This window comes from Cibotium barometz, chromosome 39, assembly GCF_041138505.1.
Source record: "Cibotium barometz isolate CiBa-2024 chromosome 39, ASM4113850v1, whole genome shotgun sequence".
Taxonomy (NCBI): domain Eukaryota; kingdom Viridiplantae; phylum Streptophyta; class Polypodiopsida; order Cyatheales; family Cibotiaceae; genus Cibotium; species Cibotium barometz.
The window spans coordinates 2522501-2541082 of NC_141084.1; the positions used below are offsets into that span (position 1 = coordinate 2522501).

Below are 18582 nucleotides of genomic sequence, written 5' to 3' on the forward strand. Positions count from 1 at the left end.
AATTAGGCAAGTCAAATGGGTGTAGAGAATAAGATAATTTGTGCCATTATCAAATTTTATAAGGTGGTTATTTAGTAGCGTACACATAATGCAAGGCTTATTTTAACAAATCAGGTAAGTCAAATGTGTAGAGAATAAGGTCGTTTGGGCCTCTATCACATTTTATAAGGTGGTTCTTAGTAGTGTACACATTTTATAAGGTGGTTCTTAGTAGTGTACACGTAATGCAACTAATTCAAAGCACAATCAAAGTGAACACAAATGCCCCCCCTCTTCTCGAGACTTATTTGGACTTTAGGTAAGGGATGTCCTCTTCTAGCAGCTAAGACAATAGACTCTATTCCCCTCTATGCAAAGGATCTAGAAGTACTATCACACACACTATGGGTGTAGCCTATGATGTACTCGCATCCTTTTTTCCCACTCCACATCTAGGAGCCCTCTCATTATTTCACTTGGTGATTCACATAAAGAGGGTCTACAACTTTGAAAACTCAAGAAAGAGGGTCTACAACTTTGGAAACTCAAGAAAGAGTACACAATGGCGAGTGAATTCAAGTTATTGTGAATTCTACAAGACCTTGGGAGCCTATTTATAGTAGTTAGGGTAGCCGATCCTAGCCTTGGACAAGGTCCAATTGTGTCCACACTAGTCCACCACCCTCCACCACTGACCTGCCCATGCCCCCCCCCCCTAAACTAGTTCCTCGCGCACATATACAAGCTTATATCAACATGTCTAAGCACCACCTCATTGCCTACTATCCTTGGTTGCCTCAAAGCCACTTCTCATCTATCGCCATGCCGGCATCATCAATGCCACACCTTCACAACCAATGTAATGCCTTCACAACCTACTTGTAGCCTAAGTACATCTCGCTGCAACCAGCCCAGTAATGCCACTAGGCTTGTGCTGAAGCCTTAGTCTAACAACCAATGTGTTACCCCCCCTCCCTCCTCTTCCCAACTTTTGCATGAAGTCCCAACGTAAAGAAGATTTGTAGAGCTCCAACACCACACAACATGCAAAAACTGCAACTCCCATGTCTCGGCATCCTCTACAATATAAGCTTGCAAGCAGCTCCATACATGCCCATCTTTGTCATGTAAAATGCAAGCTCCAAGTGCCTTACTTCCAACCCACAGAGAAGAGAGAAAGATCCCCAAGATCTGTTTATCGTCGCAACACCGCTGTCAAAAACCCATTCATGTAGATCTACAAGCAACATTCTTGCAATAGAAACAATAAAAGCGTATGCTGTGATACCATGCTAAATTATTAGGAGTCGAGACTTGCTATCTCAAATTAGCTCGATCACCTCCACTCACACCTTGCCAGATGTTGAAGGGTCGGACGAAAATTTGAACCATCGGGTATGTTGCAAAAAGTCTGGCGAGCCATTTTTGATTACTAAAAATGAAAATGAAAATTTTGCTGCTGATTTTATTATGTGTAGCGTGCGCTTTTCGGTCGCATTTCCCTTTTTTATTTCGCGCACGCACAAGGGCGATGAAACGCCGGAAGCCTCTGAATTTGGAGGGTATGTGCAGCATGAGGATCGACGATGAGGAGCCGCCCGATCTGGAGATCGTGAGGCCGGACAGGAACAACTGCACCACCACCTCCTCTTCCTCCCGTGCACTCGCTTGCCTGCCCGACGAGAATGGTCCCCCCGATCTGTCCACCCTCAAGGACTTCCAGCTTGATGAGAAGATCGAAGCTTTCCGCAACCACATCCACAGCATGAGCATGCCAGACGGAAACCTCAAACTCAAACTCTGCCTGCAGGAATTCGAGGAGGAGAAAGAACGCAGGCTATCCCAGAAGCAGGTCGGGTCTCTCTCTCTCCCCCTTATTTAGGGTTAGGGTTAGGGTTTCTATCCTGTCTTCATGCCCATCCCTGACTATTTAGGTTTACAGTGTTGACTTCAAGCTTGCAGGATTTCTTATGCTTTTTTAGGGTTTATTCCATGGCAATTGCCAGCTTTCAGGTTTTCTTTTATCCACAAAGCCCCAATTTGTTAGCTCCAGGACAACAGCAATTTGCAAGAGTGCAGAGTCTGTTTATTTCTTCTTTTATCTAGCGAACTTCCCTAACATTGGCAAGTGTGCTGGCAATTGTGGCTTTTGTGGCCAGACAGGAATTCAGGTGCAACTGATTGAGGATATCGGCTTGGATTCAGAGAGCCCTAGTCAGCAGCAATCCATTCCAGTTCGGAACGAAGACTGTCACATGGTAGCTTCTGAACTTAGGGATGATAAAGTCATACTAAGTTCAAGCCCTCCAGCTCATGCAAATGGGAATGAGGTGAGCCACATCCATGATCTTGAACAAAGTCCATCCGGTGGGAACCGCAAAGTTTGCCCCCTGTGTCAAAAAAGGTTGCTAGCTTCAAAGAGGTCAATCCAGGCTAATGGCGAGGAGGAAATATTTTTTTGTACAAAATGCAGGTAAGCTTTTCTACTTCAATACGATGCCTACTATTTGAAGGAGGTCCAGTTTTTTAATAGGATTTTTCTACCTGGGTATCGAGTTGCTATTTATGAAAGGCTTAGTCAAGAGTGAGCTCAGTTGTTTCGAAACACATTGTCTGAAACATCCTGAGACATGTTTTTTCCAGCTTAGTTTTCAATTCAAAATTTCCTCAATTTACCTTGACTTGATACCCGTTTCCGCCGGTGCACCTCTAGTTTTTCCTTGTATGCATATCGAGAAGTGCCCCATCATCAACCCCCATCACATGCATCAGGCATTAGATGCATGTGATGAGTACAAGGTACTTCAGGAGAGATAGAGACCATTGTCAGCCCTATTGATAAAGTGATATGGTTGTTGATCAACAAAGGTAGAGTACGCAAAGCGCTAGTGTGCACGCTAGTGTATGATGCACACTCGTGAAGAGGCATTTAGTCCCCAAGACCGAACCTTGCTGGTTAAACCTTGCTTCGATACCAATGTCAGAGATGTAGATATTGAGTCGTTTAAGACAGCGATCAAAAACAGAGATCATTCACTGCGAACACTTAACACTGGGTACCCTCCTCCCATCCCCCCTCCTGTCTGTCTGTCTGTCTCTCTCTCTTTCCAACTTTACTGATATAAATACAGGCAAAAGCTGGCTGAAAACTGAAATGACCTCACTGTGTTCTCTGTGGATAGGCAAACTGGCAAAACAGATTGGAACCGATCAACTGTTCTGCCTTCAAGGTCAACGCTTGCATTTTGTTGAAATTTGCAGGCTCTGAGGGACCATCAGCGCCTATAGATCCGACTCTCTTGGAGATCATGCAAATAATGTAGTTGAGGAACCAATGTATGTAAATGACTGAATTTCACCAGTAGGGACACTACAATGATGTATCATTTGGATTGTGAATGATACGAGTTCAGATTGAGAATGTCCCATTTCAATCGTGAATGTTACATTGAGATGCCGGTGATTGGGAATGGGCAACTGAAAGTAGCTGCATGTTCCACTCCTGAGGCTTTTGCTTCTTGGACTTCTTCTTCATCACAAGTTTGCGTGTACCTTTTCTTGCTCTTTGGCCATCTTCTTGAAACATGTCTTTTGTGTGTCCTAGCTTTTAGAAGTTACATCTGATAGTTCTTTTCCCTTTTCCCCTTTGTGAACAGGATTCCATTAGAGGTGGATTACTATCAAGGATGGCGAGGTTTGTGTGCCTAGTGATCTAGACGTCCAAACTTTGATATTGCATTAGTGCCATGATGCACCTAGTGCGGGGCACCAGGCATACATAGAACCAACATTTCCATTGGCCACGCTTGAAATCCTTTGTTGAGGATTATGTGCAGAAGTGTAACCAATGCTAGTTTAATAAGGCTGAAAGACTTAGAGTCGGAGGGTTATTGCATCCTGAGAACAAGTGGCAAAGTGTCTCGATGGATTTTGTAGTTGGATTACCTTGGACGAGTAGGGGCCATGATTCAATCTGGGTCGTTGTTGACCGATTGACAAAGATGGCTAGATTTATCCCTCTAGTCGTCGGTGAAGAGTCACGAGTTGGGTCAGCTCTTCGTAGAGCAATTGTATAAACTCTATGGATTGCCCGAGGAGATTGTCAGTGACCGGGATCCCAAAATCATTGCACAATTCTGGCAATTAGTGTTTTTCAAATTGGAAACACGCTTGAGCATGTCATCTTCAGATCATCCCCAGTCAGATGGTCTAACAGAGAGGATGAACTAGACTATGGAGGATATGCTGAGGGCGTATGTCTCCAAGAGTCAGTCTGAGTGGGAAAGGTATGTTCCACAAATTGAGCTTGCATAAAATAGTAGTAAGCATGTGGCTACTGGTTTTAGCCCACTTATGCTTATGTACGGTTATCAACCCGTTGCTGTAGGACTACGGGGTGTCAAGTTGCAATTAGAAGGAGATTTCTTGCATGATATGCAGGATATGCTGAAAGTTGCGAGGGAAAGTGTAAAGAGTGCTCAGGATCTCGCTCAGTATTACGCCAACTAACGGCGGACCCCAAGAGTCTTACATGAGAGCTTGTGGGTATATCTCAAAGTCCCAAAGGACTCTAAGACGATGAGGACTGGCGAGCGTTACAAGCTATCTTCTGGATGTTGTGGTCCTTATATGATCCCAAAGAAGATTAGTGATGTGGCTTACCAATTAGTACTACCTCCTGGAATCAAGATTTACCTTGTGTTTCACATCAGTCGTTTAAAGGAACGTTTGGGTGAAGGTGATGAGATTGTGCCAGTGGAGGAGATCCCTAATCTCGAGGACATGACTTGGGATATTCAAATAGAATGTGTGATGAGATTGTGCTAGTGGAGGAGATCCCTAATCTCGTTAGGTATATTTCACCCGAGTTGGTTCTGGATCAACGTACTAGACGGTCTCGGCGTACCATCTATTCAAGTACTTGATCAAATGGAAAGGACGGTCTGAGGTCGAGGCTACATGGGAGTCAGTGCGTAGTCTAAAGAGTCGCCTCCTCGGATTTATTGTTGAGGACATCAATGGTTCTTAAGGGGGGAAGTATGTTACGTCCTAAGGCTAGCCAAGGTTAAGACCTTCAGGTTAGGTTAACCATAGCCTATGAGTAAGGCATCTTAAGTGGGGGTAGGTAGCTATTATGAGACCAAGGTCACCGCGAAACGTTTCACTATTGAAACGAAACGATGCTGAAACGATTTATTTTGGAACAAAACGTTTCAACACCAGGTAGGTGGACAATGAAACGTTGGACCGAAACGATCATATACATAAAATGTGAAGGTGTTGGCCAATAGTTATAAGATGATATTAGCATATTTATCATCAATAAACAAAGAACATATAAAAGAGAAGAGAAAAGAACAAATAGGATGAAAGAGGGAAAGAGAGAGAATTATAAAAGCTAAAAAGCGCACAAAATCACCACCTTTTTTCCCACATGAAACGATATGGTTTCAATGTGCACATGAAACGAGTTTCAAAGCCATCGAAACGAGTTTCATGGTGACCATGTATGCGACATGAGCTATATTTGGCTCCTAGTTTATAGGAGGCCTATATAAGTGACTTTATGAGTCAGTTTGAGAGAGCTCCTCATCGAGGCCTTGAGACTACTCCGTGCTTACATTTGATCATAGTAACATGGGACGGGGACGGGGACGGGGACGGGGATTCCTGGTTCCCAGGACGGGGAACAAGGGACGGCATACAAAATATGCAATGCAATTTTAAGTAAGCATCAAGAAACTTAACAATACTAAAACAAAGTCAAAATACACTTCCAAAACATCAATATTAAGTCATACTAGCAAAAAAATGGGTGTTACAAAAAAGGAGATCGGGCACCGAGGTGCCAAAGGCTAAAGCAAATGTTACTAGCGTGGACATTTCCCAGTATGAAAGGGGTCTGGTGGACTCCAGGATGCCTAAATATTTGGAAAGTACAAGCTTTGGGAATGGGGGATTATCCTAGAATACAAAGGAGCACACTCCTAAAATTTAGGAGAGTTGCTATTTTTGGCCCGACTCCGATGGAAATTTTGTTCGCGTCTCTGGAATTGAGCAAATACCAAGAGTTGGCAAAGTGCCTATGACAGAATGTCTACCAGTTGGGATATTTTTAGCGATAAAGTTTATGGAAGGACCTATCGCTTAGATTGGGACATGTGGCAAGAAAGTGGATCAAAGTGAGACAAGTGGCCTGACACTTGTTAGAAAGTGGATCAAAGTGAGACAAGTGGTCTGACACTTGTCACTTCAGCTATTGTGTGGCTCTCCACTTGTCATTGTAGCCTTCTCTTGCCATTTTAGCCCATGGGAGGCCCAAATCTATAAATTGGAGTCCTCTCTCTTCATTAAGAGAGGCTCTCTTGCTGCACACTAGCCTCTACCACCGTTACAGGCTGCCCTAATGATGGCTACTCTCTTTCCCTCTCTCTTGAAGGCTGCCCATGAAGAATACCGGCTGTTGGGGACTGTTTTGGAGGCTTCCATCGCGAAGAAATACTGAAGGCAAGGGTATTTAATCATTTATTATGATTTCTAGCCATTGTACTTGTTGTACCAGCCTTTGTACCTACTGTACCAGCCATTGTATTGGTTGTACCAGTCCTTGTACTTGGACTTGTTGTACCACCCATTGTACCGGTTGTACAGCTTTTGTACTTGATGTACCAGCCACTGTACCTGTTGTACTAGTCATTGTACATATTGTACCAACATTTGTACTTACTGTACTTGTTATACCAACCACCGTACCGGCTGTACCAGCCATTGTACTTGTTGTACCAGCCATTGTACCGACTGTACCAGCCATTGTACTTGCTATACCGGCTGAATGGAGAGTTGTACTTGCTGTACTAGCTCTATTGCATGAAGACCCGTGGTTTTTGGGGAAGAATCAGTACCCACACGGAGGTATATGGATTATGTTGTTGGCTCGGCATTTCTACAGCCTATGTTCCGGCTTGGTAGCCTCGTGTTGGGCTGTGTTATGGCATTTGTATATGGATAATCCGGCATCTCCCGTCGGGAGAGTAAGGCCCTCAAAGCTTGTACATGATATTATTCTCCTTGGGTAATAAAATACTCCAAGGGGGGGGTTGGCCCATGCCGGCCTCTATGCGGTGTCACATGTGCAAGATCCATTTTCAGCATTTGTGGATGTTTTGTCCAGCTTTTATGTTTTATGCAAAGTGATGATGGATATGTGTTAAGGTTGTGGCCATGTTTAAGTGTTTTGATATGCATTGATGGTATCAACAAGTGTGTCAAAGGCCTCTAGTCCCCCGGGCACCGCCCATCGCCAGCGATATGTGTTAAGGTTGTGGCCATGTTTAAGTGTTTTGATATGCATTGATGGTATCAACAAGTGTGTCAAAGGCCCTAGTCCCCCGGGCACCGCCCATCGCCCGCTGGCGATGGGCGGTGCCCGGGGGACTAGGGCCTTTGACACACTTGTTGATACCATCAATGCATATCAAAACACTTAAACATGGCCACAACCTTAACACATATCCATCATCACTTTGCATAAAACATAAAAGCTGGACAAAACATCCACAAATGCTGAAAATGGATCTTGCACATGTGACACCGCATAGAGGCGGTGTCAAAACCCCACCGGATCTCCTTGTGATCGTTCCTGGGACGAGACTCGAATCCTGCAAACAAACGAATAAACAACAAGGGGGTGTAGGCCTGACTCACCTCCCAACCATGACAGCCGTGGGCAAGCCCACAGTCTTGGCTGTTCCCACCGAGCCATGAGCTGAGCTAACTAGGTTCACGTACCGACCAATCTCCTCCTCGTGACGTCCCATACCGCCACAAAGCTGCCCTCACGGGCCTCGAGATTGCTGCCGGCCTCGGCTGCATAAAGCAGGTGCACGTCTGCACTAGATCCAGGCTCCAAGACCATAGAGCTCTCACAAACTCGTGAGACTCTCTATATGACTAATGACTAACCTTGGCTACCCTTTTATAGGCTCTTGGCCGGTCATCGGGCGTCCACACTTGGACGCCCGCCCGTCCATACTTGGAAACAGTATGGGCTGTCATGGTTGAGATTGGTCGGTACGTCAACCCAGTTAGCTCAGCTCGTGGCTCGGTGGGGACAGCCAAGACTGTGGGCTTGCCCACGGTTGTCACGGTTGGGAGGTGAGTCAGGCCTGCATCCCCTTTGTTTGTTTGTTTGTTTGCAGGATTCGAGTCTCGAACCAGGAACGATCACGAGGAGATCCCGTGGGGTTTTGGCAGTGGTATCAGAGCATGCCTCGTGAACAAGCAAGTCAGTAGGTAGAGAAGGTGAGGTCGAAGAAAGGTATGTGTTCAAAAAAGCTTGCTGTTTTTCTGTGCATACTGTTGTTTTCAGATTCAGTATGTGTTTTTTTCATCAAAGTAACCCATGATGATGGAGATGGTGGTCTAAGAAGGGTCGATTTGCTTTGTAAGAAGTAGGCTGAAGATTCGTTTGTGCAGTTGCATGAACCGTTGGGAGAAAACAGAAAAAAGAAAAAGCACGTAGCTTTTTGTTGAGCGCGAGAGAGATTGAGAGAAGAGAGATGCGTTTGTTTTGGAACTGTTGGTCGTGATGTGTTGCAGGCGGGCAGTCAACCGGGCAGAAGGCTGGCAGCCGGTCAGGTGTACGAAGGCGGCCCTGTTGGCGGGTGCCTAGGGCTGTGTAGGCCGGCGCCTAGGCTTGTGTAGCCAGGCAGCTAGACGCCTGGGCCTATGCAACCAAGCGGCCAGGCCTGTGCAGGCGGCCAAGCAGGTCTGCGAGATTGTAGCGAGGTGGCCGATGACAGGCGAGGTGGCCGACAGCAGCAAAAGCAGGCGCCTCTAGCCCGGTGGGTGACGGCAGTAGCGCAAGTGGCGAAAGCAGCATGCTAGCAACGTTAATCCAGGAGGGAAAAGAAAAAAAAAATCAAGGAAAGCACTCGCCGATTTGGGCCTGCTTTCGTTTTTTTAAGTTTAGTTTTTTTTTTAAAAGTTTAAAAACCCTCTCCAAGGGTTAAAGGTGTTTTTTAAGAAAGCAGAATATATATATATATATATATATAAAACACAAAAGCAAAAGCTCAAGTAGCTTTTGGGACAGGCTATATAAACCCCTTAAGTGGGCTTCTTGCCACACATCTCTCAAGTTTTCAAGCTCTCAAGCTCTCAAGTTCCCTTGCACTTTTCTTGTGCAAAGATCGTATTTTCTCTCCACTTGTCCTCTTCACGATGTCGACCCAAGAATCGGAGTTGTAGCCCCTTGTCAAACGCGAAGGCTTGCCGGCTACGGAAGATACTGATGCCGATCTTTTTGACGATTATGTGTCAAAATCAGATTTCCAAGAGTTCAAAGTAGCTCTCAAAGCTTCTTCGTCGGAACTCAGCACAAATCGCAGCCCAGATGCAAGCTTTGCAGAACTCCATCGCTCTTTTGACCACTACCCTCTCTACTCTATTGGGTATGGATACCTTGGCCTCTGCTTTAGGCCCCAACATTACTTCGGAACAGTTCGGGGGCGAGCAAAAGCAGCGTACCAAGGAGATCGTGGACACTTGGCTACGTAAGTGGCAAGTTCACTTTCAGTTTCATCCATATGATGATGGAAAAAAGATCCAGTTAGCAGCAGGTTTCCTCTCCGGCAAAGCTTTGCTTTGGTGGAAGGAACTCAATCCTAAGCCAACAACTTTGGCACAATTCGAAGACGTCTTCAAGAAGGAATTCCTCAAGGTGTTTTATCATTTTTCCTCACTCCCCGTATTTTTTCCTATTTTTTTCCATTTTTTCCAGTGGTGTGGAGGGATGCCAGAGGTTGGCAGGAGCACCTAGTGGCTGGCTGACTGTCCCATCTGCAGTCCTGTGGCTGGCCGACTGCCCAGACATCAGTCATGGAGTATCTACTGCTGGCCGACTGGATGTATGCAGTGGTGGGCTTCATTGATTGCTGGCCGACTGCTCATGCAGTCGTGGAGGGCCACTAGTGTTGGCCGACTGCTCACATGGGGCATATAAATAGGCCCCATGCCCCCACCACTTCCTCATTCAGTCTTTTGCGGGATCTTGTGTATAGAGAAGAGTTTACACACCTCTCTCTCTGTGTTTCTTGTGCTGTCTATTTTCTGCATTCTACTTGCTCTTGTCTACCCAAGTTTGGTTATCATTTCTGCTGCATATTTTGACACAAACAAGAGCAAACTTATCGAGCAACCGTGGTGGAGACAAGGCATTTACAGCCAAGGATAAAGGTAAAGCAAAGAGCTTTAGGCATGGGGGACAACAGTCTAGCAAGGCTGGTCATGGACAACCCTCTTCTGGTGGTGAAAAGTGTGACAAAGGGGATGCAAATAAGCCCAAAAAGAAAGGCAAATGTCACTACTGCCATAAGCCTGGACACTACATCAGTGAATGTAGGAAGCGGATTGCAAAAGAGAAAAGGAAAGAAGCAGGCAATGCAGTAGCAGACTCTTCTGATGACAAAGGACAGCAATTGTAGGCATATGCTCACTTATGGTAGTGCTATGTGTGAACAGGGCTTAACCAAGGGCACTTTTTCCCATGTGGTTTTTCCCCTTGGACATCAAGTGTGAAAGGACACTCTAACATATAATATTTTGTACTTCTATATTATATGGATGTGGCACACATGCAAGAGTTGACTTGCATTTTGTGGATACCACACTTTTGGCTCACTCTCTCTCTCTCTCATTTCTGTGTGTGAGCTTCTTAACTTTGCACCTAACCCTAATGTGCAGGTTTGTGTGTGTGAGTGTGTGAGTCCAGCACCCAACATTTGGTATCAGAGCTGGGAGCTGGGAGCTGGGAGCTGGCCTTGGAGTGGTGGCTGTGCAGAAATTGCAGAAAAAACTGTGAAATTCCGTCGACGCTGTGTTTTTCTCGTCGACTGTGAATTTCCGTCGACGCTGTGTTTTTCCGTCGACGTCCGTCCGTCCGTGGCTTCCGTCCGCCAGTTCCGTCCAACTCCTCCACCGTCCGGCCGCCAAATACGGGCGGCACTAGTGGGGAGCCCTCCGCCCAGCCTCCCGGGCGGCACCTCCTCCGCAGCCGGCGCGCCGACCAGCTCCGTCACCGTTCCGGCCGTCGACGTTCCTCCTCTGGCCGTCGCCCGTCGCTAGTCCAAGGCCGCCGTCTACACCTCCGTCGACGTTCTGCTCCGGCACAGCAGCCGCCGGCCATCGACGATTGTTCTGCTCCCGACTGACGCCCGCCGTCGCCCAGCTTCGACGACGCCCACGTGCCGCCTCCGTCCCGTCAAAGCACCCGCCGGCCCACCGTGTGTTGCCCCGCCGTCTCTGCTACGTCGACGGCATCTTTACTTTGTCACATTCATTGATGACTACTCCAGGTTTGCTTGGGCTTACCCTTTGAAAGCAAAAGAAGATGTGTTTACATGCTTTCGACACTTTGTAGCAATGGCTGAAAATATGTGTGCATGTAAAGTCCAAACACTTCGCTCAGATAGAGGTGGAGAATACATGTCAAATGCATTCAAGGATTATATGCTTCAAAAGGGCATCAAACACCAATGTACTGTGCCTTATACACCGCAGCAGAATGGTGTAGCTGAGAGGAAAAATAGATCTCTCATGGAGATGGCAAGATGCATGGTGAAAGCACAAAAGTTGCCTCACAAATTTTGGATGGAAGCTATAATGTGTGCAACTCATGTGTTGAACAGGTGTCCAACAAAAGCTTTGAAAACCATAACACCATTTGAGGCTTGGTATAGCCGAAAGCCAACAGTGGATTATATGCGTACATTTGGGTGTTTGGCATATGCACATGTGCCAGAACAACTCCGAACAAAGCTTGATGACAAAGCAATTAAATGCATTTTTGTGGGCTACAACAATGAAAGCAAAGGATACCGTCTTTATAATCCAACTACACGAAGGATTTTTGTCAGTAGAGATGTGGTATTTGCTGAAAATTCAGAACAGCCCATGGTCAGCTTGTATAAAAGCAATGATACAGGCATACAGGACATGTTTGATGGACTTTTACCCATTGCAATTAGGGGGGATTCAGATCAGCCAGCCCCTACACAAGAAAATCCACATGTAGAACATGTGGACCAGCCAGCCATTCAGCCCCCTTCTGTGCAAGAAGTGGAAGATCTTGTCAGGGAAGAGCAAACAGCCATAGACACAGCCAAGTCAGTGCCAAGATGGTTGCTGAAAACTTTGCAAGAAAGCAAACTTGCAGCTCCACTCACAGGTAGAACAAGGGCTAGTTCCAGCCATGCTTTGAATGTATATTGTGGGGAGTCTGCATTCGCAATGGGTGGTCTCTTTGATTCAGAAGAGCCTTCTTCTTATGAAGAAGCACATGAGAATGAGCATTGGTTGCAAGCTATGCAAGCTGAAATTTCTTCTATCATGAAGAATAATACATGGGATCTTGTGGAATTGCCTAAAGGCAAGCATGTAATTGGCACAAAGTGGGTGTACAAAGTCAAAAGAAAGTCTGATGGTACTATTGACAGGTACAAAGCAAGACTTGTGGCTAAAGGCTACTCCCAAAAAAAGGGAATAGATTATGAAGAGACTTTTGCTCCTACTTCGAGAATGACCACAATAAGATCTGTGATTGCATTGGTTGCCCATAAAGGATGGAAAGTGCATCAATTGGATATCAAAACTGCATTCTTAAATGGGGATTTACAGGAGGAAGTATATGTAAATCAGCCCATTGGTTTTGTAGTTCCTGGTGAGGAACATAAAGTATGCAGGTTGCACAAAGCATTGTATGGGTTAAAACAAGCTCCAAGAGCTTGGTATGATAAGATACATGCTCATCTAACCAGCCAAGGTTTTGAGAATAGTTCAGCTGAAAGCACATTGTATGTGAAGAAAACCGATGCCGATATTCTCATAGTCATCTTGTATGTAGATGACATGCTCATTACAGGTACTAGCAAAGCACAAATTTCAGATTTCAAAGCTGATTTGAAAGCTGAATTTGATATGTCAGATTTGGGGCCTTTACACTACTATCTCGGCATACAGTTTATGCATACAGATGATGGCATTGTTATGCGGCAAACTAAGTACATAAAAAGTTTGCTAAAAAGGTTTCACATGGATCATGTAAGCCCATTTTTACTCCGGTAGAACCAGGTGTACGGCTTACTATGCATGATATTGGAGAGCCTTTTGAGGCTGGCCTTTATAGCTAGGCAGTGGGATGCCTCATTTACTTGTGTAACACGAGGCCAGACATATCTTTTGGGGTGTCTTTGTTGAGCAAATTCATGCACAGCCCAGGCACAAAGCATTGGCAAGCAGTCAAACGCATTTTTCGTTATCTTAAGGGTACCCTGGATCTTGGTTTGTTCTATCCCAGGCGGGGCAGCTTGCAGCTTTATGCATACAGTGATTCAGATTGGGCTGGTGATTACAATACCAGGCAATCCACCAGTGGGAATTGTTTTTTTCTTGGCAGCTCATGCATATCTTGGTTGAGTAAAAAGCAACCCACTGTTGCTACATCTACTTGTGAGGCTGAGTACAGGGCAGTCTTTACAGCTACAGTGGATTGTGTATGGTTGAGGAGACTATTGGCTGATCTTCGTGAGTGTCAGCAGACACCCACCACCATTCTCACTGATAGCCAGAGTGCTATGGCCGTGGCACGAAATCCAGTATTTCATGCACGTACCAAGCACATAGAGATTCATTATCACTATGTCAGAGAGAGGCTACATGCACGGGAGATCAGTTTATCTTATTGCCCTACACAGGATAATGTGATCTATTCACAAAGGCTTTATCTCGAGAAAAGTTTGAAGCTTTCCGCAAAGCTTTGGGCTTACTCTCATACAGAGAGTGATCTGCTACCTTGTACAGGTTCACACTTCCACTACAGGGGGGATTTGTAGGCATATGCTCACTTATGGTAGTGCTATGTGTGAACAGGGCTTAACCAAGGGCACTTTTTCCCATGTGGTTTTTTCCCTTGGACATCAAGTGTGAAAGGACAGCTCATACATAGTGATGTATGTGGTCCAATGCGGATACCATCCATAGGGGGGCATCTATACTTCGTCACATTCATTGATGACTACTCCAGGTTTGCTTGGGCTTACCTCTTGAAAGCAAAAGCAGATATGTTTACATGCTTTCGACACTTTGTTGGCTGAAAATATGTGTGGATGTAAAGTCCAAACACTCCGCTCAGATAGAGGTGGAGAATACATGTCAAATGCATTCATGGATTATATGCTTCAAAAGGGCATCAAACACCAATGTAGTGTGCCTTATACACCGCAGCAGAATGGTGTAGCTGAAAGGAAAAATAGATCTCTCATGGAGATGGCAAGATGCATGGTGAAAGCACAAAAGTTGCCTCACAAATTTTGGATGGAAGCTATAATGTGTGCAACTCATGTGTTGAACAGGTGTCCAACAAAAGCTTTGAAAACCATAACACCATTTGAGGCTTGGTATAGCCGAGAGCCAACAGTGGATTATATGCGTACATTTGGGTGTTTGGCATATGCACATGTGCCAGAACAACTCCGAACAAAGCTAGATGACAAAGCAATTAAATGCATTTTTGTGGGCTACAGCAATGAAAGCAAAGGATACCGTCTTTATAATCCAACTACACGAAGGATTTTTGTCAGTAGAGATGTGGTATTTACTGAAAATTCAGAACAGCCCATGTACAGCTTGTATAAAAGCAATGATTCAGGCATACAGGACATGTTTGATGGACTTTTACCCATTGCAATTAGGGGGGATTCAGATCAGCCAGTCCCAACACAACAAAATCCTCATGTAGAACATGTGGAACAGCCAGCCATTCAGTCCCCTTCTATGGAAGAAGTGGAAGATCTTGTCAGGGAAGAGCAAACAGCCATAGACACAGCCAAGTCAGTGCCAAGATGGTTGTTGAAAACTTTGCAAGAAAGCAAACTTGCAGCTCCACTCACAGGTAGAACAAGGGCTAGTTCCAGCCATGCTTTGAATGTATATCGTAGGGAGTCTGCATTAACAATGGGTGGTCTCTTTGATTCAGAAGAGCCTTCTTCTTATGAAGAAGCACATAAGAATGAGCATTGGTTGCAAGCTATGCAAGCTGAAATTTCTTCTATCATGAAGAATAATACATGGGATCTTGTGGAATTGCCTAAAGGCAAGCATGTCATTGGAACAAAGTGGGTGTACAAAGCAGGTACAAAGCAAGACTTGTGGCTAAAGGCTACTCCCAAAAAAAGGGAATAGATTATGAAGAGACTTTTGCTCCTACTTAGAGAATGACCACAATAAGATCAGTGATTGCATTGGCTGCACATAAAGGATGGAAAGTGCATCAATTGGACATCAAAACTGCATTCTTAAATGGGGATTTACAGGAGGAAGTATATGGAAATCAGCCCATTGGTTTTGTAGTTCCTAGTGAGGAACATAAAGTATGTAGGTTACACAAAGCATTGTATGGGTTAAAGCAAGCTCCAAGAGCTTGGTATGATAAGATACATGCTCATCTAACCAACCAAGGTTATGAGAATAGTCCAGCTGAAAGCACATTGTATGTGAAGAAAACCGATGCCGATATTCTCATAGTCATCTTGTATGTAGATGACATGCTCATTACAGGTACTAGCAAAGCACAAATTTCAGATTTCAAAGCTGATTTGAAAGCTGAATTTGATATGTCAGATTTGGGGCCTTTACACTACTATCTCGGCATACAGTTTATGCATACAGATGATGGCATTGTTATGCAGAAAACTAAGTACATAAAAAGTTTGCTAAAAAGGTTTCACATGGATGAATGTAAGCCCATTTCTACTCCGGTAGAACCAGGTGTACGGCTTACTATGCATGATATTGGAGAGCCTTTTAAGGCCGGCATTTACAGCCAGGCAGTGGGATGCCTCATTTACTTGTGTAACACAAGGCTAGACATATCTTTTGGGGTGTCTTTGTTGAGCAAATTCATGCACAGCCCAGGCACAAAGCATTGGCAAGCAGTCAAACGCATTTTTCGTTATCTTAAGGGTACCCTGGATCTTGGTTTGTTCTATCCTAGGGGGGGCAGCTTGCAGCTGTATGCATACAGTGATTCAGATTGGGCTGGAGATTATGATACCAGGCAATCCACCAGTGGGAATTGTTTTTTTCTTGGCAGTTCATGCATATCTTGGTTGAGTAAAAAGCAACCCACTGTTGCTACATCTACTTATGAGGCTGAGTACAGGGCAGTCTTTACAGCTATAGTAGATTGTGTATGGTTGAGGAGACTATTGGCTGATCTTCGTGAGTGTCAGCAGACACCCACCACCATTCTCACTGATAGCCAGAGTGCTATGGCCCGTGGCATGAAATCCAGTATTTCATGCACGTACCAAGGACATTGAGATTCATTATCAGTATGTCAGAGAGGCTACATGCAGGGGAGATCAGTTTATCTCACTGCCCTACATAGGATAATGTTGCAGATCTATTCACAAAGGCTTTACCTCGAGAAAAGTTTGAAGCTTTCCGCAAAGCTTTGTTTGGGCTTACTCTCATACAGAGAGTGATCTGCTACCTTGTACAGGTTCACACTTCCACTACAGGGGGGATTTTTAGGCATATGCTCACTTATGGTAGTGCTATGTGTGAACAGGGCTTAACCAAGGGCACTTTTTTCCATGTGGTTTTTCCCCTTGGACATCAAGTGTGAAAGGACACTCTAACATATAATATTTTGTACTTCTATATTGGCACACATGCAAGGGCTGACTTGCATTTTGTGGATACCACACTTTTGGCTCTAATATCGACTGCCCCCTCCCCTCTTCGCATCGTAGCTGGCGGCGCCTTTTCGAAGCGGCGCACCCCCTCTTCCGGTCGGGTACGTGATCCAGGCCACCGTCACCTTTAAGCATCAAGTAAAAAAAAAGAAAAAAGAAAAAAAAAGGGCACGCTACGTGGCATTTGGGCCTCTAATAAAAAAAAGGGGGTGTGCGTGAGTGTGAAGCTCCCCCCTCCTCCCCCCCTTTCTGTTGGCGATTCGACGCGAGTGTGAAGCGCCCCTCCCTTCCGTTGGCGATTCGGCGCCCCCCCTCCCTCCCCCCGGATGTCAGGATGCCGCCAACTGCACATTCGCCTTCATCCTCTCTCCCGGCTCTGCCCACGCCACACTGTGTGCGCGCTCTCGCCATCCACGTGCATGCTTCATGGACAATTTTCCGGAGGAGACCTACATGCACATCTCCTACCTAAGTTACATCGACGAGATCCTCGAGGCTCTCCTTCCCAAACACAGCCCTCTTCGTGTCCCCACTCCGGAACCGGTGCCACTTTCCGCCGATGCTGGGTGGATTCCAAGTCTCTCGGACTCTCCTATCCCAGTAGCCCTGGCCTCACAGGTGTACCACATACATGTCAGTAGCCCGCATGTAACCAAACCCAACACTTGGGCGATCTCGACTATTTTCCTCACCTGCGAGCCATTGCACCTTGCTCATTTCGAGTACTTCCTGTCACGGTACCTTCAGTTGGCACACTTTCTTCCAGAGTGTAGTGTAGATGGCCTCCGCAATATTCTCTCCACACGCCCTCCTGTGACATTCTACTGCGAGATCTCCGTCCCCGATTATACTCCATTATCTCCGGTGCCCAGCCCCTTGGCGGAACCAAACGAGGAAGTGAAAGCAGACAAAGTAACCTCCGAGGACGATCCCAAGGAAGTGGAGGACCCCGACTTCGAGTACGAGGATTCCGTTTTACTGCCTCTCCAGCAGCTGTTCCTTCCATCCTACATTTGGGTGGACCTTTCCTGCTTCACCTCAGTACTCTCTCTGAGTTCTTCGGATGTCGACTTTGCACGACAACGTGTCACCCGCCGATCCGGATCCACAGATGGAGGCCTTGCAGATGACCACTCGTCAACAACAGATGGAGGACTTGCAAAGGGCCCTTTTCGACGGTATGGCATCAATGCGATCACAAACGGAAGACATGCAACAACGGCACCAACACCAGCGCGAGGGATCCAGGAAGTCACAGCGAGCGCGTCGATCGCGTTCACCGACTTCATCATCATCCTCGGTGGGCCAACAAGACGATCTCTCAACTTCTCCCGATCTGACCGCCGAGGTAGACAATGTTGAACTCAAACTTTTGTATAAATTAATGACCATAGCACAGACAAGAAAGATGGATATCAAGTTACCTGAACCCTACAATGGCCGCCGCGATAAGCGGTTAATCGATCACTGGCTCTACAAGATGGAGGTTTATTTCTCAAATACCGAATTGCCCGAAAATAAAAAGGTGGCATTGGCCAGTACCCTCTTGAAAGATACCGCCTTCCTTTGGTGGCAACGCATGATTTCAGATGGCAAGTCTATTCCGACGTGGGATAAATTCCGGCGCGCTCTTCGCAAAGCTTTTGGGCCTGCAAATGCGAACTTTCATGCCAGGTCTTCTCTCCGCCGCCTGAGTCAAACTGGCTCCGTGGCCGCGTACATCTCAGAGTTTCAAAAACTAACTCTCGAGATAGAGACACATAGCCCCTCTGACCAACTTCACAGCTTCATTGACGGGCTTCAACCCACGATCCAAGACGAAGTCCATAAGTACAATCCTGCTACCCTA

The 18582-nt window shown here is 45.8% G+C and overlaps 1 protein-coding gene across 3 annotated transcripts in view; it reads left to right on the top strand.

Moving 5' to 3' along the window:
* The first annotated feature begins 1245 nt into the window (after nucleotides 1-1245).
* The window catches only part of LOC147615626 (ubiquitin-like-specific protease 1C), a 63412-nt gene continuing 46075 nt past the window's right edge, over nucleotides 1246-18582 (top strand). For 2 of the 3 annotated variants that reach the window (XR_015262612.1, XM_086778148.1), the window contains exons 1-2: nucleotides 1429-1831; nucleotides 2139-2452. Coding sequence is in view for 2 of the 3 variants with exons in the window: in XM_086778148.1 (XP_086634274.1) it covers nucleotides 1511-1831; nucleotides 2139-2452 (635 nt within the window). In the remaining variant the exon portion in view is untranslated. Of the gene's footprint in view, nucleotides 1375-1428; nucleotides 1832-2138; nucleotides 2453-18582 lie in introns of those variants that run through there. The other variant, XM_086778149.1, reaches the window with a different exon arrangement.